Source organism: Schistocerca americana, chromosome 10 (genome assembly GCF_021461395.2).
Source record: "Schistocerca americana isolate TAMUIC-IGC-003095 chromosome 10, iqSchAmer2.1, whole genome shotgun sequence".
Classification (NCBI taxonomy): domain Eukaryota; kingdom Metazoa; phylum Arthropoda; class Insecta; order Orthoptera; family Acrididae; genus Schistocerca; species Schistocerca americana.
The window spans coordinates 154,597,083-154,619,434 of record NC_060128.1 but is presented as its reverse complement, the minus strand read 5'-3'; the positions used below and the strand labels follow the sequence as shown (position 1 = coordinate 154,619,434).

Genomic DNA, 22,352 nt, shown 5'->3' with positions numbered 1-22,352 from the left:
TCGTGTTTCCCACGCTGGTCTCGTTGTGAATTCATGGCTCAATCGTCGAAAATCCAGGTAGTGATGATTCCAAGCTCGGATGCAAAGAGGTCTAGGTGTTATTCCGCGATATTCGAAAGTTCTATAGATGTGTTTCATAAACCATTCTTGAAGATTAAACTTTTGCAAGTTAGGACAATGGTGATGTAAGAAAGTAATCAGCACTCCGAATTTAAGTTACACTTCTTTTTCATTACTTTTGTTGCAATATCACGTGACTCGTTCCAAAACATCACTTCATAATATAAAACATACCTGAAAACGTCTTCCTCACTGTTAAAGTTCACTTTTCATAAACTGACTACAATTTGCGCCTTTCTAACATGACGACCAAAGCTTGACTCCCTAATAACCGCTTACGCGCCCAAAAAATCAGAGTTACAAGTACGTCAAAGATCATAGTGACAAAAGAAAGCATACACATAAGAATAATATCATTGCAATATATACATATCGATGTATCGAAGTACCTCTACATTAATGAAATCAAATCTGACTGTTGTCACAGAAATGTGTTAACTATTTTCCAGAAACACAGTAGAATATTGCTGGTATCGAGAGGTTGAGGTGAGGTGCCGTAATGGTTACGTAATTCAAGTACCATTACAACCATTTGACGATAGTAGTTTGACTATTTTTGTGGTGTTTTCCGAAGAACCGTAGATGGACTAATGGTGCTTCCAAAAGTCTCATCAGGCCCTCCGTAGACTACATAAAATGCAAAAAGAACCAACCGATTTGCTCTATTTGCCTAACCAAGAGGCAGTGTGTAACAGTCCTACTTTGTCGCTGTACTGTAGGGTAAAGACAGTAAGAGGATACTTCTGTTGGGTATGAAAATGGACCTTAGCCCAAGGGCTACCCGAAACACTTGACCACGCCTTCCTGTCATCAACAGAACCGAAGGTATGAGCCCCATAATGTAGCGTTGCTCTTGGGGGACGAAAATAAAAAGATTTGTTACTTTTTTTTAATGTCGAGAAAGTGAATATTTTTGGTGGGCCACTTGGCAACAGAATCAGGGATTTATTACGCTATTATAACAACATACGTTGACCATTAAATACCTGAATAAGAGCAGCATATTGATATATATACACTCCTGGAAATGGAAAAAAGAACACATTGACACCGGTGTGTCAGACCCACCATACTTGCTCCGGACACTGCGAGAGGGCTGTACAAGCAATTATCACACGCACGGCACAGCGGACACACCAGGAACCGCGGTGTTGGCCGTCGAATGGCGCTAGCTGCGCAGCATTTGTGCACCGCCGCCGTCAGTGTCAGCCAGTTTGCCGTGGCATACGGAGCTCCATCGCAGTCTTTAACACTGGTAGCATGCCGCGACAGCGTGGACGTGAACCGTATGTGCAGTTGACGGACTTTGAGCGAGGGCGTATAGTGGGCATGCGGGAGGCCGGGCGGACGTACCGCCGAATTGCTCAACATGTGGGGCGTGAGGTCTCCACAGTACATCGATGTTGTCGCCAGTGGTCGGCGGAAGGTGCACGTACCCGTCGACCTGGGACCGGATCGCAGCGACGCACGGATGCACGCCAAGACCGTAGGATCCTACGCAGTGCCGTAGGGGACCGCACCGCCACTTCCCAGCAAATTAGGGACACTGTTGCTCCTGGGGTATCGGCGAGGACCATTCGCAACCGTCTCCATGAAGCTGGGCTACGGTCCCGCACACCGTTAAGCCGTCTTCCGCTCACGCCCCAACATCGTGCAGCCCACCTCCAGTGGTGTCGCGACAGGCGTGAATGGAGGGACGAATGGAGACGTGTCGTCTTCAGCGATGAGAGTCGCCTCTGCCTTGGTGCCAATGATGGTCGTATGCGTGTTTGGCGCCGTGCAGGTGAGCGCCACAATCAAGACTGCATACGACCGAGGCACACAGGGCCAACACCCGGCATCATGGTGTGGGGAGCGATCTCCTACACTGGCCGTACACCACTGGTGATCGTCGAGGGGACACTGAATAGTGCACGGTACATCCAGACCGTCATCGAACCCATCGTTCTACCATTCCTAGACCGGCAAGGGAACTTGCTGTTCCAACAGGACAATGCACGTCCGCATGTATCCCGTGCCCCCCAACGTGCTCTAGAAGGTGTAAGTCAACTACCCTGGCCAGCAAGATCTCCGGATCTGTCCCCCATTGAGCATGTTTGGGACTGGATGAAGCGTCGTCTCACGCGGTCTGCACGTCCAGCACGAACGCTGGTCCAACTGAGGCGCCAGGTGGAAATGGCATGGCAAGCCGTTCCACAGGACTACATCCAGCATCTCTACGATCGTCTCCATGGGAGAATAGCAGCCTGCATTGCTGCGAAAGGTGGATATGCACTGTACTAGTGCCGACATTGTGCATGCTCTGTTGCCTGTGTCTATGTGCCTGTGGTTCTGTCAGTGTGATCATGTGATGTATCTGACCCCAGGAATGTGTCAATAAAGTTTCCCCTTCCTGGGACAATGAATTCACGGTGTTCTTATTTCAATTTCCAGGAATGTATATATTTGAGATCGTTCGGAAGAAACATTATCATTTCTGTGCATTTCTTATAGTCGCGATGTAGTCATACCCGGATCAACACTAAGGGACCAGAAGATTTATAGACTTTAAAAGAAATGCAACACTACACAAAAAAAGTTGGTTCAGAAATAACAGGAAAACGATAACGTTCCTTCTGCCTCATGCTGCGTTCGGCCCATCAGCGTGATCGTAATTTCTGATGATGAAGTAACACAAAAATAATTATCATTCAGGTAAATAAGGAGATGGAATCATCAGGGTTAATTTACGAAAATAAGCACACTTATCTTTAACACACGTTTTTTTAATGCTACGTACCTTTTCATATTAAATTACAATAGATGACCATAGTGGTTAAATACTTTATACATAACAGTCAAAATGTCCTCTTGATGCTGTCTGTTCGTAATCAGTTACAAGAAACTAAATGCTTTCTGATTGAAAAAAATAGCATTTAGCATTTTCACTCAATATTTTCACACAGAATATAAAATACGGTTGCGGAACGCAGCAAGTCCGCGTCCCCCTTTCATAGAATACAAACAGTAAAAGGTGAGGCGCCAAAAGCCTCATTTGTCTTGAAACAACAGAATTCTTTTTTATACCATTAATCGATACATGTACGTAGAGATTTACAGGCACCGCGCAAGAACGGCAAAGATAAAGAATAATAGATTCTGTCGCTGCTATGCGATGGTTCATTTCTTTTACTTTACAATTGTTCGATAACTTTAGGCCATCAGGCGTTTACTATTGAGCGTATATTAATGTTTGTGAGGCAAAAATTACTAATATTACAATAAGAATCTTCGTCTCTAGTCGCAGCGTTTTGGAACAAGTTAGGTATGCATGCTGCCGTATGCACACCGATTTCCGTGGTTCGAGCTGCAAACGACCCCGCGACATATCGGTTTCCAGGTACGCGATGTACGACTAGACTAACAGATCCGACCCTAGCTTTAGTGATGCGTGGCGCGGTTCCCTATGCCGACCGCAGTACGTGAGCAGGGTGCGACATGTGGCAAGGCGTGGCGGCTCCCTCGACGCCCACACACCGTGTTCGGACAAACCGGACGGCGACTGTAATGCCGTGCTGTCGCCACGTGCGCGGCACGTGGTCGCAGTTGGCCGCGAGCCGACACGCGTCGGCCATATCCTACCGTCGCATTCGTTCCAAGACGCACGCACTATCGCAGGCGGTGACTCAGTGGGCCCTACTGGCCGCATTCGGCGACACGCGACCTCCTGCCGATCCAGGGTTCGTTTCTGGACGGTGGTTGGACGGAGGGGGGGATGCGGTGGATGACGCACACTTTTGTAGTTCCTTAGTCACCTCCTATCCTCCAAATACGAGGGGCCTTCAATAAATAATGCAACATGGATTTTTATCGCCTAATTTCGTTTGAAAAATGCAGAATTTGTTGTGGGTCATCGCAGAATATTCCCGCTTGAGCGCTTATAGTTTCATGAAGTTCCGGTATGTGGCGCTGCTACACCTAGCCTTCATAATGTCGTCTGTAACGGATTTGTGTTACAAGCAGAAATCTCTCACTGAGTTTCTTTTGGCGAAAAACCGCAACATCGTAGATAGTAATAGGCACTTGCAGAATATCTACGGAGGCCTGGCAATGAACAAAAGCACGGTGAGTCGGTAGGCGACCCGTCTGTCATCATCACAACAACACGTCGCGCAAACCTGTCATATCTTTCGGTAGCCGGTAGGCTGCACATAGCTGTGACTTCTGCAATGTTCGAACGTGAGGACATTCTCGTTCAAGGTGATCGGCAGATCACAATCAAACACTTCTATGCACAGCTGGACGTCTCCGTTGGCAACGCTCACACTCGTCCGTAAGTTGGGGTACTCGCAAGCGTGTGCCCGTTCGGTTCCTCACTGGAAGACCACAAACAGCAACAAAGGTTCAAAATGGTTCAAATGGCTCTGAGCACTATGGGACTTAACTTCTGAGCTAATCAGTCCCCTAGAACTTAGAACTACTTAAACCTAACTAACATAAGGACATCACACACATCCATGCCCGAGGGAGGATTTGAACCTGCGACCGTAGCGGTCGGGCGGTTCCAGACTGTAGCGCCTAGAACCGCTCGGCCACACTGGCCGGCGCAACAAGGGACCACCTGTGCGGAATTGCTTGCGTGTTAAGAGGCTGATCGTGACAACTTTTTGTCCAACATCGTCAAAGGCGATGAAACATGAGTTCATCATCTCGAAGCGGAAAAGAAACGGCAATACATGGAGTGACACCAAGGTTGCCTCTCCCCTGAAGAAAAAATTCAAATGTGCACCCTCAGCTGGCAAAGTTATGGCGAAGGTATTCTGAGACGATCAACTCTGAAGTGTACTCTGTACTCTCAAGAAACTGAAGAAACGACCTCAGCCTGTTCGTCGCCACAAAAGTGCAAACGAACTTCTCCGTGACAACGCAAGGGCTCACACAAACTGAGCAGCTCAGAAAACTGCAATTGAATGTTCTTCCTCATCCATCCTACAGCTCGGATCTCGCACCTTCCGGCTTCCATCAGTTTGTCCCAGTGAAGGATGCACTCCACGGGAAGCAGTACGTGGATCAGGGGGAGGTTATTAATGGAGCTAGACGTCGGCTCCGACGTCGACCAGTAGAGTGGAACCAGGCGGGCAAACAAGTCGTCCCAGTAAGGCGGCGTAAAGCCGTCGCATTGAACAAAAATTATGTTGAAAAACAAGGTTTTAGTAGGCAAAAGAATGGAGAATATATAGTGTACTGTAATCCTGAATAACACTAACCTCCTTCCAGAAAAAAAATGTCGCATTACTTATTGAACTCCCTCGTATAACTTGGCTTCCTCCCCGATTTTTGCCTTCACGACTTAGGAGTTTAATTTTCTACAGATTGGGACTCCGGGCAGGCCAGTCCACTTCAGGAATGTTACTGTCCACTAGCCTATGCCTCACAGATGTTCCTTAATGAGAGGGTGTATTGTCATCCTCCAAGATGTGTTCATATCCTTCCGCATTTAGCGTTTACTCAAATGCGATAAGGAGACCATACCGTAACCACGAAAAACAACACAAAACCCTAACACCACCTCCTCTGTACTTGACGGCTGGCACTACACGTGATGGTAGGTAGCCTCCAGGCATTCACTGAACCCAACCTTTAAATCGGACTCCCACAGGGCACAGCGCGATTAATCACTCCAGTCACCCGTTTCCAGTCATCCACTGTCCACTGGCGTCGCTATTTAGACCAACTCTAGCGTCGCTTAGCGTTGCCTACAGAAACATATTTCACTTGATCCATCCTTGCTAGGATGGACGATAGGACCACAGACGACACCACATAACAGAGACGCGGAGTCGTGGATAGTCGCAACAGAAAGACTGTCAGAAATTAGCTACACGACTGCAGTCTCTAGCAACAAATAAACCAAAGATAAAATATCAAGCAAAAGCGAACCAGTTTCCACACCAGCGTATGTAACACGGCTACACACTCGTAAACAATCTGCGCTCAGATTGTTCTACTGTTAATTTCTAATACTGATTCGTTCTAGGCGCTTCAGTCCGGAACCGCGCGACTGATACGGTCGCAGGTTCGAATCCTGCCTCGGGCATGGATGTGTGTGATGTCGTTAGGTTAGTTAGGTTTAAGTAGTTCTAAGTGCAAGGGGACTGATGACCTCCGATGTTTAGTCCCATAGTGCTCAGAGCCATTACAACCATTTTTTGATTCGTTCCATGACCATGAAGATTGGTTCCTGAGTGTGGTCATACAGAACTAGACTCGTCTAAATAAAGAAATAACTTTGTGCAGCATTTTTATGACAGTACTTCATTATGGGTAACTGTATCATCTGCAAAAAGTTTGTGATTACTGTTAATATTGTCTGCCAGGTTAGACCAGGGCAAGAAGAGAGACTATTTGGGAGGGTCGTACTTTCGGTTACCACAAGCGACCATTAGATTGTGCTAGTGACATGTGGCAGCACTTCTGTTGTCACTCGCGTTGCTAAAGAAATGGTGATGGAGAGAATGGCCGTGTATTTCGCATACAGCCAATATTTACAGAAACAGTGCTGTCGAAAAGTTGAAATTTCGCGCGAAGGCGTTAGTTGGATGATTTATTACAGCTTTCACGACGGACAAAACTCGATAACTGTGCCTAGAATCGCTTCATTCAAATTCTGGTAGTCAATCACTTTAGGAAAGGCTATTCACAGTTGCTTTTCAGGATTTCTTCGTCGTACTGTTTCCGTCTGAAGCATACGTTTCGAAGTTCACCCAAACTCAGTAGTAGTTGCATAAAACAGCGATGTTATATTTGCAACAAGGTTGAAGAGAAGGTTGAGAGAGTTTGAGGCATACCGAAGTCCGCAGTATACTCGTTTTTGCATGGACGATTAGCTGCGAAAAATATCTGTTACAGATGCATTCTGCCTAATCTCACCGAAGTCCAAACTCAGCCTCTTCTCCACTTGTGTAAGGAAATGCTCAAAACTTCCACCGAGGAATCGGAAATACGAGTATTTATATAGCAATGTAACTGGAGATGAGCCTTAGATAAACTCGTACGAGCCGGAAAGTAAGCAGTAATGAACCGATTAATTTGTAGTCGTTTCGTCCACAGTCATGTAAAATTTTTTAAATGATGTCATAGTTAACTTTCACTGCAAAAGTTACTTTTTGGCACTATCGTAACTTCGACTCAACATCTGAACGACGATGACCTGTATACACGTCAGACGAGTTTTAGATTTTGGTATGTGCTGAAGTACATTGTAGCACTTGATAATGGCGGAAAATGCAGTAATGCAAACAAATAACTTTTACAGTCAAAGGCGAGTATGACGTCATTTGCAAAAGGAACCTACTGCTTGCGTGTGCCAAGATCAACCGAAACCAACAGATGTCGTTCGTTCGCGAAACCCTTGCAAGAAAATGATCTCTTTTTCCTTTAGTTACACTGGACATGTCGAGATCATTTCTTTAGAGCAGTGGTTCCCAATCTGTCTTAGGCCGTCACTACTAAGTGCAATCGGACATTAGGTAGTACCTCCGCCTTCCCCTCCCCATGTCGTCTGTTGCGCCCCCGCCCCCCCCCCCCCTCTCTCCCCCACATTATCACCAACTTTAGCACCTAACTAAACGGTAGAATGGAAGATTTTTCTTGATCACTTTTATTCCCAAAGTGATGAAATAAGAATGATATTTAGTTTGTGTGAGTGTGTGTGTGTGTGTGTGTGTGTGTGTGTGTGTGTGTGTGTGTTAGAGTGAATGACAAAGGAATTCGTAGTGCATCGTAAGTGCTGCCCACAATTCCTTCTCAGATAAGAAAGCTAACCACCCACAGTGAGGGTAGACACTTGTTACAAAACATACTCCCCCTGCATTACACTCTCTCCATTGCGGCACTTGCTTGACCTGCACACTGCAACCCCATATAAAATCAAACAAGGCAAAATGTGCGCACTTTAGTTACTGTTCGTAAATTACTTGAATGCGGCACTCCTTAATTCTGAACTGGCAGGAACTGGAGGACCTTAGGCTATTAATGCTTTGTGTTTGACGACGGCTGCTAATAGTATTAGTAATAATAATAATAATAATAATAATAATAATAATATGGTTACTACAGATATTGGAAATATACAAAGTAGATCCTAAATTGATACAGTTTCTAAACATAGTAATGAAAAACTGGAAAACCACACTTAATATTCAAACAAATTCAGATAACATCACATCACAGCCAATACAGATTAAGCGTGGAATATACCAAGGAGACTCATTAAGTCCTTTCTGGTTCTGTCTTGCTCTGAACCCACTATCCAACATGCTAAATAATACAAATTATGGATATAATATTACTGGAACATACCCACACAAAATCACACATTTGCTATACATGGATGATCTAAAACTACTGGCAGCAACCAATCAACAGCTCAACCAATTACTAAAGATAACAGAAGTATTCAGCAATGATATAAATATGGCTTTTGGAACAGACAAATGTAAGAAAAATAGCATAGTCAAGGGAAAACACACTAAACAAGAAGATTACATATTGAATAACCACAGTGACTCCATAGAAGCGATGGAAAAAACAGATGCCTATAAATATCTAGGATACAGACAAAAAATAGGAATAGATAATACAAATATTAAAGAAGAACTAAAAGAAAAATATACACAAAGACTAACAAAAATACTGAAAACAGAATTGCCAGCAAGAAGCAAGACAAAAGCTATAAATACTTATGCTATACCAATATTGACCTACTCATTTGGAGTAGTGAAATGGAGTAACACAGACCTAGGAGCACTCAATACACTTACACGTTCACAATGCCACAAATATAGAATACATCACATACATTCAGCAACAGAAAGACTCACATTAAGCAGAAAGGAAGGAGGAAGGGGATTCATCGACATAAAAAACCTACATTATGGACAGGTAGACAATTTAAGAAAATTCTTTCTAGAACGAGCAGAAACTAGCAAAATACACAAAGCAATCACTCATATAAATACATCGGCTACACCACTGCAATTTCAGAACCACCTTTACAACCCTTTAGATCATGTAACATCAGCAGATACGAAGAAAGTAAATTGGAAAAAGAAAACACTACATGGCAAGCACCCGTACCATCTAACACAGCCACACACCGATCAAGATGCATCCAACACATGGCTAAGAAAAGGCAATATATACAGTGAGACGGAAGGATTCATGATTGCAATACAGGATCAAACAATAAACACCAGATATTACAGCAAGCATATTATTAAAGATCCCAATACCACAACAGATAAATGCAGACTTTGCAAACAACAAATAGAAACAGTAGATCACATCACAAGTGGATGTACAATACTAGCAAATACAGAATACCCCAGAAGACATGACAATGTAGCAAAAATAATACATCAACAGCTTGCCTTACAACATAAACTTATAAAACAACACGTTCCCACATACAAGTATGCACCACAAAATGTACTGGAGAATGATGAATACAAATTATACTGGAACAGAACCATTATAACAGATAAAACAACACCACGTAACAAACCTGACATCATACTCGCCAATAAAAAGAAGAAATTAACACAACTAATCGAAATATCCATACCCAATACAACAAATATACAAAAGAAAACAGGAGAAAAAATTGAAAAATACATCCAACTGGCTGAGGAAGTCAAGGACATGTGGCATCAGAATAAAGTTGACATCATACCAATTATACTATCAACTACAGGAGTCATACCACACAATATCCACCATTACATCAATACAATACAGCTACACCCAAACTTATATATACAATTACAGAAATCCGTAATTATTGATACATGTTCAATTACCCGAAAGTTCCTAAATGCAATATAACATATACCGTACAGTTAAAAGGAAGTGACGCTTGATCAAGGTCCGCGTCACGTCCCATTTTTAACCAGACTTAACGTCTGAGAAAGTAAAGAAATAATAATAATAATACTGTGTAGATCACTGTAGTAGCCCTTATGTAGTTACTGCTGTGTCGTGCTGTCAACGAATTCATTTATCTGTTACGAAGTGAGTAATGGAGCAATTTATGGATTACTGCATGTACTGTCTACACTTGGAGAAGACATTTAGCATTTGTTATGTCTGTGTCTCACTTTTAACATCAGCAATGTCCGAGACAAGGCACAACATATGTTTGTCGTCGGTGGACTATGTCAGGAACCTGTAACCCCCAGCGCATTAATTCTACTAATTAAGAAAGAGTAATTATTGATAACTTACATAATCATTACTAGAATCTTACAGAATTGTGATAAAAGTAATTATCTTTTGAAAAGAATTTTGTTTCGTGACTCAAAGAGAATCGAATCGTTTAGGTTTTATACTTCAGAAAATTTCATTTTCCTCCTCACAGGGTAATTACCCCCAGGTTGCGAACCACTGATTTAGAGGATCGAAGAATAATTAATTCTGAGTGGTAGACAACAACTTGCAATACGTACGTTGACTTTTGTAGGAACGTACGCTCTCGGAAATTTTACGTTAAAGGCAGTCTGTCGATGTGGTACCCATCTTGCGCAGCCGGCTGCTATGGCCAAGCAGCTCTAGGCGCTTCACTCCGGAACCACGCGGCTGCTACAGTGGCAGGTTCGAATCCTGCCTCGGGTATGGATGTGTGTTATGTCCTTCGGTTAGTTGGGTTTAAGTAGTTCTAAGTCTAGGGGACTGATGACCTCAGATGTTAAGTCCCATAGAGCTTAGAGCCATTTGCACCATCTTGCAGACACTTAACTGAACTGCAATACATTGTAAAAAATATTCTGCACTGAACTAGTACTAATATTCAAAATTACGGCAATTTCGTTAAGAGATACATGTCCTTTCTCCTTCACAAGCTCCTCCAGTAATGCAATGTTCTCGTCCACCACTAAGCAGTGAGGCTGCCCTGGTCTTCAGGCACCATCCACAGAAGTTACACAACTTTTCAACTTCCTGCACAACTCGTAAACTTGCTGGAATAACAACCACGATTCTCTGTATTGCACTGTCGTTGTGCGATGGATTTCTAATGGTTTACACCTTGAGTATACAAAAAGCGCATCACAGATGACTGCTCAATCGTAGAGCATGTTGACAGTGGGGCGGCCATCTTGTTGTGGACGCTCCTGCCTCCTCCTGCGTTATAGCATCACTCTGCCAACTGTCAGCCATTCTTAACCTTAAGGAACATCACTGCCACCTACCAAGTCTATCACACAACTTTTCGAAATGTTATGGAACTTTTAGGGTTTTTTTATTTGAATTACCTTCATAATATTAGTACGCTTGTAGCATCAGTCTGCCACCTGTCGGTCATTCTCAACTTCAAGGAACATCATTGCCACCTACAGAGTCTGTTACACAACTTTTGGAAATGTTATGGAACTTTTAGGGTTTTCATTACAATCACCCTCGTAATGTTAGTATGCATTCCTATTATACAGGGTGTTACAAAAAGGTACGGCCAAACTTTCAGGAAACATTCCTCACACACAAAGAAAGAGAATATGTTATGTGGACATGTGTCCGGAAACGCTTACTTTCCATGTTAGAGCTCATTTTATTACTTCTCTTCAAATCACATTAATCATGGAATGGAAACACACAGCAACAGAACGTACCAGCGTCACTTCAAACACTTTCTTACAGAAAATGTTCAAAATGTCCTCCGTTAGCGAGGATACATGCATCCACCCTCCGTCGCATGGAATCCCTGATGCGCTGCTGCAGCCCTGGAGAATGGCGTATTGTATCACAGCCGTCCACAATACGAGCACGAAGAGTATCTACATTTGGTACCGGGATTGCGTAGACAAGAGCTTTCAAATGCCCCCATAAATGAAAGCCAAGAGGGTTGAGGTCAGGAGAGCGTGGAGGCCATGGAATTGGTCCGCCTCTACCAATCCATCGGTCACCGAATCTGTCGTTGAGAAGCGTACGAACACTTCGACTGAAATGTGCAAGAGCTCCATCGTACATGAACCACATGTTGTGTCATACTTGTAAAGGCACATGTTCTAGCAGCACAGGTAGAGTATCCCGTATGAAACCATGATAACGTGCTCCATTGAGCGTAGGTGGAAGAACATGGGACCTAATCAAGACATCACCAACAATGCCTGCCCAAACGTTCACAGAAATTCTGTGTTGATGACGTGATTGCACAATTGCGTGCGGATTCTCGTCAGCCCACACATGCTGACTGAGAAAATTTACAATTTGATCACGTTGGAATGAAGCCTCATCCGTAAAGAGAACATTTGCACTGAAATGAGGATTGACACATTGTTGGATGAACCATTCGCACAAGTGTACCCGTGGAGGCCAATCAGCTACTGATAGTGTCTGCACACGCTGTACATGGTACGGAAACAACTGGTTCTCCCGTAGCACTCTCCATACAGTGACGTGGTCAACGTTACCTTGTACAGCAGCAACTTCTCTGACGCTGACATTAGGGTTATCGTTAACTGCACGAAGAATTGCCTCGTCCATTGCAGGTGTCCTCGTCGTTCTAGGTCTTCCCCAGTCGCGAGTCATAGGCTGGAATGTTCCGTGCTGCCTAAGACGCCGATCAATTGCTTCGAACGTCTTCCTGTCGGGACACCTTCGTTCTGGAAATCTGTCTCGATACAAACGTACCGCTCCACGGCTATTGCCCCGTGCTAATCCATACATCAAATGGGCATCTGCCAACTCCGCATTTGTAAACATTGCACTGACTGCAAAACCACGTTCGTGATGAACACTAACCTGTTGATGCTACGTACTGATGCGCTTCATGCTAGTACTGTAGAGCAATGAGTCGCATGTCAACACAAGCACCGAAGTCAACATTACCTTCCTTCAATTGGGCCAACTGGGGGTGAATCGAGGAAGTACAGTACATACTGACGAAACTAAAATGAGCTCTAACATGGAAATTAAGCGTAACCGGACACATGTCCACATAACATCTTTTTTTTATTTGTGTGTGAGGAATGTTTCCTGAAAGTTTGGCCGTACCTTTTTGTAACACCCTGTATGGCCAGTAGATACTGTAACCGTAAAAGTGTTCGTTTATTGATACAGGTTAGAGCAGTGACAGGCCTGTAGGGCGAGACTCACTTGTGGATGCAGTGTGCGGCGGTGAGCAGCCACAGCGGGTGGATGAGCACGGCCCCACACCAGTGCGCCAGCAGGCCCAGCTGCGGGTGCAACAGCTGCAGGGACGCCTGCCAAACAACAACAGCAAAATACTAATGTCCAAACATCAACAACAGGGAGCGTCTATGGAATTTCCTGACTCTGCCTGGTGCTCGTTCCATGAAAACCACACATATGACTATTAGCACAAGCAACTTTCTTTTTTCCTGCTGTAGCATATACCTGTGTCTGAGAAGTCCTTCTACCCCTAGGTCAAAACGGAATAATTTGTATTGGAGTACTTGTAAGGTGTCAGCTTGAATGAATGTTAATTTTGCACCTTACATGAGATTTTATTCTTCGTATCAAGTAGATGGATAACCCGCCAGGTTAGCCGAGAGCGCTAATGCGCTACTTCCTGGACTCGGGTAGGCGCACCAGCCCCGGATTGAATCCGCCCGGCGGATTAACGACGACAGCCAGTGTGCCGGCCAGCCTGGATGTGGTTTTTAGGCGGTTTTCCACATCCCTCTAGGTGAATACCGGGCTGGTCCCCACATCCAGCCTCAGTTACACGGCCCGCAGACATTTGGACACTTTCGTACTATTCCATGGATTACACTAGTCGCAGACCGTTGGGGTACACTAAATCTGTCCCGGGGGGGTAGAGGTGGCGGTAGAAATGGCATCCGGCCACCCTTTCTACTAACATTGCCACATTCAATTAACCTTGCCAACCCTGCCTAACTGCGGGAAAAGGCACAAGCGAAAGAAAGAAAGAAAGAAAGTAACAAGTAGATGCATATGTCACCTGACATACTTAGTGAACAGATTTGCCTATCAAAATGTACAGTAGGTAATGCCAAAAGGGACGACACTCGATTCGACGGTATTAACACACCGAACCCAAATCCTGCATGTCAATGAGTAAAAGGTGAAAAAATCTGCTGGAAGAGACGTTTTAGTCTGGGGGCAGATGCGAGCTGTGCCGTCATGGCCCGCATACAACGAAAGGCTTCTAACAGGGGTTGGTGACACGCAGTGGCAGAGACAACGAAAGCGCCGGGCGATATAGAGAAGGGAGCAGGTAGCGGCCCAGTGCTGCCTGCGACGGAGGAATTCTTTACAAAACTGCGTTGGGGAAATTCCAGATGGATACAGACAGATCAACGAGGCAGTTGATCACGTGAAAGGCCTGTGCAATTCTCGTGATGTACGCATGTAACTTTGTGGCATAGGAGCGGGCGCAAAATGTCCGACTGGCTGAAATAAACTCGGAAGGAGTAAAATTGGGGACCTTTCAACGCAGTTTATATGTAGGCCCTTTGTGATTGGCAGGGTTAGTTTCCACAAGATGAAAGGAATGCTCCCATTGGTCTGAAAAAGCCGTGACATCAAGCACAAAAGGACGGAGGTGGGGGACAGTTCCTTACGAAAGACACAATGCCGAAAACTTCGGGGCCTCTCCTCTGAACCAGTGTCAAGTGTAGAACAGGGCGCATCATGCTATGTACGACGCCAAAACAGGAATTTTTGTGTGAACACTGCGTTCACTTTAGCTGAAATTCAGCTAGAAATTAGCTGAAGAGTCGTTGAGCTCAAATAGCAGAGAAACGAAACAGCCACGTAGTCCTTGTGAGAACTGCGAGGGCATTGAAGTATACGCGCTGCTCCAGCTCCGCACGTGTATATCGCCATATTTTCCCGACTAGGGATGAATGCATGTTTTCTCGCCTAACGAGACAGTTTCAGCTGATAAAATCAGTAAAGATTTTGATTAGCTTTTTATAGTATTTTCAGAGGGCAAGAGCAACCATGCAGCTCACAGCACGTCGCAGCTAAAGGTAAATGCCACTCACAGAGGCATAAAATTGTTGGATCACCAGCCTGCATCCACTGTGAACTCGAGCAACCTCGAGTAATCTTCTGCTCATCTTGTCACAAAAACAACCATCCTCCGTAGACTTGACTGCCATCCTAAATAGTACCAAACTTAGAATTGGAATTGGATGATTAGTCGTAATATCGATCAACTCACTGTCTAGAAGCAAGAAAAATCTTGTAGAGAACATTCTACTTAAATTTGATATTGTTGTGTTCAGTGTTATTTCTGCTGATCAGGAAATAATACGTTATCTTGACAACTGTCCTGAAATTTTCATGTCACAATCTACGTAAACCCATGTGCTTCTTTGGAAACAATAGAGAAATTAAACAAATTTTGCTGCTAAACAACGATGTGCTCTGTCATAGAATAAGGGTCCACTCCTAACCCCAGTAATTTATTCTAATGACGCTAAGACACTGAGAGGGTGTTTTTACTGATGTCTGACGAAAGTGAAAAGGAGTGGAACGTCAGATACTTACTTTTAAAAACAACGCTTTCGATCGAAAACACATTGCCTACACATTGCTGTGTAGTGCCATTGTGTGGATATGACACAGTAAGGGAAGGATGTAAGCTGAGCAGAGACGAATGGGAAATTGTTCTAATGACGATGTGGGACACAATGGGAGAAATCCACTGACGTAAGCGACTCTGGCAGATTATGACCTGACGCCTAGGAACGAGCATCACGGAAAAGCAAAGCTTCTCAGCTGTTCGCGTCCTGCTGTCCTGAGGGTCTATGGAAAACAGCTGAAGGACTGTGCAGCACGAGTAGGCGACAAGGTGTTGGGTGTTCATGTCGCATCACAGAATGTGCAGGTCGTAGGGTTGTGCAGTCGGTAAAGCACGACAGGAAGCAATTTGTGGCAAATCTGACACCAGAGTACAGCGCTGGTATGGGCACAAGTGTTTCAAAGAACACTGCTCGGCAGACATTACTGACCATGCTGCTCCGCAGCAGCCCACTCCTACATGTTCCCATGTTAACACAGTGACATCGTCAGTCACTACTGCACTGGGTATGAGATCATTGTCAACAGAACTTGCATCAATGGAAACCCCATCATTGATCAGATGAATTATGTTTCTTGTTACATAATATCAATGGTCGTGTCTATGTACACAGTCATCCAGGGCAAACAGCTTCTCAAAAAGTGCACCATGCCACAGATGGGGACCAGTAGCCCTATTCTGTATTGTCCATACCGTTCGGTTCCATACATTAGCATCGGTAGTGACGTAATTTTCGGTCTGGTAGCCGCTGTTGCTATTCTGCACACCACTGAGGCTACCGATCGGTCCGCTTGCCGATTTTTCGTCTACTGTACCGAGACGAGGTGACGTAAGGCCATTCGTTCGGTTCGGTGTGTTTTGATTGTGGAGACAATTTGTTATTTTAGAAATATTTAAAGATTTTTAGATTTGGATGTAGAGATGACATTTTACTGAAGTATTGCTGGGACGCATCCTCCTTGTTTTGGAATAAGCTACTACGATCTGTTAAAATTAAAATGTTGCTTACTGTGAAGTTCTTCAAGCACTTAAAGTATGAGAGTACAGCTGTGGCTTCTGCAGTTTCATTTGGAGGCGAAATCATTTCCTTGCAACTCGTGTGCAAGAACGCGAAGCCCACTCTGCCATTATGCAGACTTTTGGGGCCGTCAATATAAACCTCGAAAGATTCCGGGAAATTATCAGGAATTCTGGTTATTATTAATTTCTCCATTCCGGCTACTGTTTTTGTTGGAAAGTCGAACATGTCGGCTGCTGAAATTGTTTTGTTATACTGGTAATATGAAACAGCATATGTTGGTGTTTTTTGGAGATCGGGTAAAATGTTCTTCACATCTGTGAACCTTGTACATAATTCTGATTTTTGGGTAGCTTATAATTCTGATTTTTGGGTAGCTTATTCTCTATCTATTCATTTTTCCTTGAAACAGGCTGTAGAGTTCTGTATCAGTGGGTGGTAAATTGCAGAAAGTCTTTTGAGAAGGAATGTGTGTGTCATTAACTTCCAATATAAGGCGTTGGTCATTTCTGCAGGTTCCGCTAACATTGCTTTTGTTGGCGTGGGCCGGCCGTTGTGGCCGAGTGGTTCTAGGCGCTTCAGTCTGGAACCGCGCGATTGCCACGGTCGCAGGTTCGAATCCTGCCTCGGACGTGGACGTGTGTGATGTCCTTAGGTTAGTTAGGTTTAAGTAGTTCTAAGTTCTAGGGGACTGATGACATCAGATGTTAAGTCCCATAGTGCCCAGAGCCACTTGAACCATTTGTTGGCGTGGAATGTATAGCTCCAAGGTAAGTTGTCATCCAGCTAAAATGAAGCTTTCTTAGTTTCGAAATTAATTTCTTGTTGCTGACGGTGCCATGTCATATAAGAAAGAAGGCACACATTCAATGAAAACTGATGCGTAAGTAACAAGGTGTTTAACTGAATATTTGAATATATGCAATAAAATTGATAGTAATTAACTGGTTATTTTATTGAAAACATGCCATATCAAATTACAAAAGTGGTTTAGTCGTAGCTCACAGCGAATTTCTCGTCAGAACGTCGAAATCCAACGTCAATGGCATGCACACACTTAAAAAATGTTTAAAATCGCTCTGAGCACTATGGGACTTAACATCTCAGGTCATCAGTCCCCTAGAGCTTAGAACTACGTAAACGTAACTAGCCTAAGGACGTCGCACACATCCATGCCCGAGGCAGGATTCGAACCTGCGACCGTAGCAGTCGCGCGGTTCCGGACTGAAGCGCCTAGAACCGTTCGGCCACACCGGCCGGCGCACACACACATACAATCGTTGTTATTACTATTCAGTACTACAAGGGTATATGTCAAGTATTATTCTTTCGAGAAATACGATAAAAACAGATGTTCCATAAGCTCATTTCAGGTAGGTTGCTTTCTAACACGAGTCTGTAGTGCAACCGACATTGTCACACTCTGAAAAATGTGAATTTTGATCACAGAACAACTCGTCTTTGAACGGACGTCCATGTGTTTAAAGGATGTAAATTGGCTAAAGATAGATGTATGAATACGAAACTGGTAACTCTTCTTTTTTAGTAAAGGGAACCAAAAGAAAACTGTGGCACCCAGAACGGAGGAGGAAACGAAATGGAAATTTACGGATTGAGACAGCATTTAATGTTATTACAATGATTATAAAATAGTGTAAAATTTACAAAGAACTTGGCAGAATGAGTCCACCTATTAGTATAGCATTGTACCCCATCTGGTCCAGATACATACAGTGATTCGCTTGGTAATAGTTTTATAAATCCGTTGTAAGCTGGCATGCAACTGTTGTAAATGATCTTTGATACCATGGATAGTGGCACTGGGATCGACTTGGCACCCATGAGAGACAGATGCAGGAAGCAAGCTGGCCACGAGGTTACCTTAACATCACGCAGGAAGTTCATAAAGGTACGTGAGATGTGTGGGCGAGCATTGTGCTGTTGAAAAATGACAACATGGTACTCTCACTTTAAAGGTAAACATGAGGAGGAAGGATATCCATGCCATATCATTCTGCTGTCACAGTTCCGTCACTAACTGCCAGCCATGACCTGAATCATATGCCATGTCTCCCCATACCACGAAGCCAGGAGTAACACTGCTTTGCCTCTCCAAACCAGTGGAAGAATGGGAAATCTCATCAGGTCGCAACCATACTCGCCAGGGATGGTCATCCGGTGTAGTATAGAATAACGATTTGTCGCTGAACACAATGCGACGTCACTCACCAGCAGTCCACGCTTTCTGGTCATGGCAGCACTCCAAACGCAATGTGTATGTGCTGTGGTGTTAATGGCAGCCAATGCATGGGACAGTAATTCCACAGTCCAGCTGCTGCCAGGCTCCAACCAGTGGTGTAGAATGACACAAAATGTTAAAAGCGGTGGCTCGTTTTTTACAGGTTACTATCCCTTGCCGTAGGGGCTCTAATTTTGATATTTTTTCTAAACCAGCAAGGTAAAACAGAGGCCACTACTTCCACCACATCAAGTAGATTTAGTGCTCACGTACTCACACTGAGCCGTGAACACTTCCCAGTTTATCAATGGGGTGGGGGGAGGGGGGGGGGGGGAGTAATTGAAAATTATTATTACTATTATCGGTACCATGCGTGCAATGGTCGTTCCAGGCGCGCGATATTGAATCTTCATCCTATCATTAAAGGCGCGAGACCTGCACGACCTTATAGCAACTGTTATCATGAGGATAGTTCTGCATTATTCTACTGTGACACTAAGGGTGATTTCACGTAACGAAAGGGAAAATGTAAAGATTAAAGTACTCATTTATTTAATAGTATGATATTGAACAATTATACAATCAGACGGGGGTGGGGGAAGAAAGAATTGAGTTCAGCAGCCTGCCCCAACGTACGATCCTAATAAGCCACGATGGCAGGAGAAAAGGAATTTTAGGAACGATCGCAATATTATCAAATGGAGTTCAATTTACTAAAGGAAGGGGTTGCAGGCATGCAACGACCACCACCATGAATCGGCCAAGGACTAAGAAAGATGCTACTGGGGGTGAACCGCTAGGTAGCCTCCTGTACTAAAGGAATAAAACCAGCAAGTGGCGAAACTATTCATATAGGCGATATTATATAACTTTGGCTCTCGGTCCGACTACATTGAAGGGGCGCCAGACACTCACCACGTGGCGTAGGACAAAGGACACAAGTTTTCAAGCTAGGAAGACCTAAATTCTGAGGCGAATTTTGCGCGGGAGAACTGAAAGAGCTACTGCCAGACGAAGCGGAAAAGTGAGCATGAAAGTATACACTTTAGTGCCGAACTGCAAGCTACTGTGACTAAACAACACATCACGCACATTATGCCCAACTGTACACGGAAAACCTACAATCTTATAACCCGGCAAAATTGCGTAAACCGTAATTTAAGGAACGCACATCAATAAAATGACCTATAAGGTTCCCTCTGGGCTGCAGGGCGCGAAGCTGCAGTGCACGTCGGCGCTCATGCTTACCAAAACTTCATCTCCTGGAAAGCAGCGCCTCCAGTCTCAGGCACGGTCACACTATAACTCCTCACTGCCCAATTGTCCACTATCCACACGCGGATGGCGGTTGGCGCCCACCCGCGAAAAACGGGCGCGCACCTGAACTGGCCAATCTGAGGGTCGGAATCTCATAGGGGGCGACCTCACGACGTTAAAATCGTACTATAAAGTTCCAATTAAGGAAATGTAAAGCCAATATGAAAGCTGTTAACTTTTTATATTAGCGGTTAAACTCCGTTAACATTTCTAAAATTTATATAGTTTAAATAAAACATTACATTTTCACTGTAAAAATAATATACTCATATTTATAAATACCTAAAAGTGAAAATACTTCCTTAACATCTTCAGTGTCACGCTCTAATTATAAGCTATTTAAGCATAAGAAAAATAACATCACTAAAATAAACATTCAAAAAATAAAAGTTAAAAGATAAATCTTAAAGTTAGAATCATATCAACCTTGGATATAACCAATTAAATAAATAATCTATATGAAATGTGTGACGAGGGACTCCCGTCGGGTAGACCGCTCGCCTGGTGCAAGTCTTTCGATTTGACGCCACTTCGGCGACTTGCGGGTCGATGGGGATGAAATGATGATGATTAGGACAACACAACACCCAGTCCCTGAGCGGAGAAAATCCCCGACCCAGCCGGGAATTGAACCCGGGCCCTTAGGATTGACACTCTGTCGCGCTGACCACTCAGCTACCGGGAGCGGACAATAATCAATATAAACCTTGGCCGTCAAATAACTCACCTCAACCATAATCAAATGATTTTGATGAATAATAGCCCAACTTTAAAGGAACATATCTAACAAAATTAGTTGAAATAGCAGTTACAAGGTTGGTAAGGCAGGTTGGGGAGCTGAGAACATGAGAAACTTCGGCCACTACTGAACATTCAAATGACACCACGTGCTACTCTGGCGATCGGAAAAAGGATGGGAAACGGGAAGCCATCATGGCTGCTAGGAAGACTGCTGCCCTCGCCCATAAATAAAGTTTCTAACGCCAAGCTCCTCTCATAGATCAGTGTGACACAAACTAAAAAATGGCTCTGAGCACTATGGGACTCAACAGCTATGGTCATCAGTCCCCTAGAACTTAGAACTCAACAGCTATGGTCATCAGTCCCCTAGAACTTAGAACTACTTCAACCTAACTAACCTAAGGACAACACACAACACCCAGTCATCACGAGGCAGAGAAAATCCCTTACCCCGCCGGGAATCGAACCCGGGACCCCGTGCTCGGGAAGCGAGAACGCTACCGCGTGACACAAACTGTAAACTTTCTTTCGTTCTTTCTTTTGCAACTGCCTTTATGGTGCATTGTGCAGAGGGTTAAGAATGGATTTGTCATGTTAATGTTTAACGGGTGGCTGCATGCCCTTCATGCCGCCACCCCACACCCCCCGGGACGGAATTAGTGTACCCCAGCTGTCTGCATCTAGTGTAAATTGTGAAATAGTATGAATGTGTTTCAAACGTCTGCGAGTCGTGGAAATGAGGCGGGACGAGTGGACCAGTCCGGTATTCACCTAGGAGGATATGGAAAACCGCCTAAAAACCACATCCAGGCTCGCCGGAACACCGGCCGTCGTCACTAATCCGCCGGGCGGATTCGATACGGGGACGGCGCGCCTACCCGAGTCCAGGAAGCAGCGCGTTAGCGCGCTCGGCTATCCTGGCGGGTTGAGACAAACTGTAAACATCGTCAAATAAATTAGGCAACCCATAGAAATTAACATCTACATCTACATGATTACTCTGCAATTCACATTTAAGTGCTTGGCAGAGGGTTCATCGAACCACAATCATACTGTCTCTCTACCATTTCCCTCCCGAACAGCGTGCGGGAAAAACGAACACCTAAACCTTTCTGTTCGAGCTCTGATTTCTCTTATTTTATTTTGAAGATCATTCCTACCTATGTTGGTTGGGCTCAACAAAATATTTTCGCATTCGGAAGAGAAAGTTGGTGACTGAAATTTCGTAAATACACTGCTGGCCACCGTAAATGCAACACCAAGAAAGACAAGAGGTAGCACAACAAAATTTATTTTGTAGATAACATGTTGACCAAGTATCAAATGATTACGTTTACAGACGTCTGTGACATGTGGTTCCTGCCAGAATC

General features: G+C 44.3%; 1 protein-coding gene across 1 annotated transcript in view; it reads right to left on the bottom strand.

Annotated features, from left to right (window-relative positions):
- Positions 1 to 22,352, bottom strand: part of LOC124552639 (serine protease 33-like) — a 172,014-nt gene that overhangs the window by 80,671 nt on the left and 68,991 nt on the right. Inside the window, exon 3 of the mRNA XM_047126967.1 lies at positions 13,249 to 13,355. Within this exon, the coding sequence (XP_046982923.1) occupies positions 13,249 to 13,355 (107 nt within the window). The remainder of the gene's footprint in view (positions 1 to 13,248; positions 13,356 to 22,352) is intronic.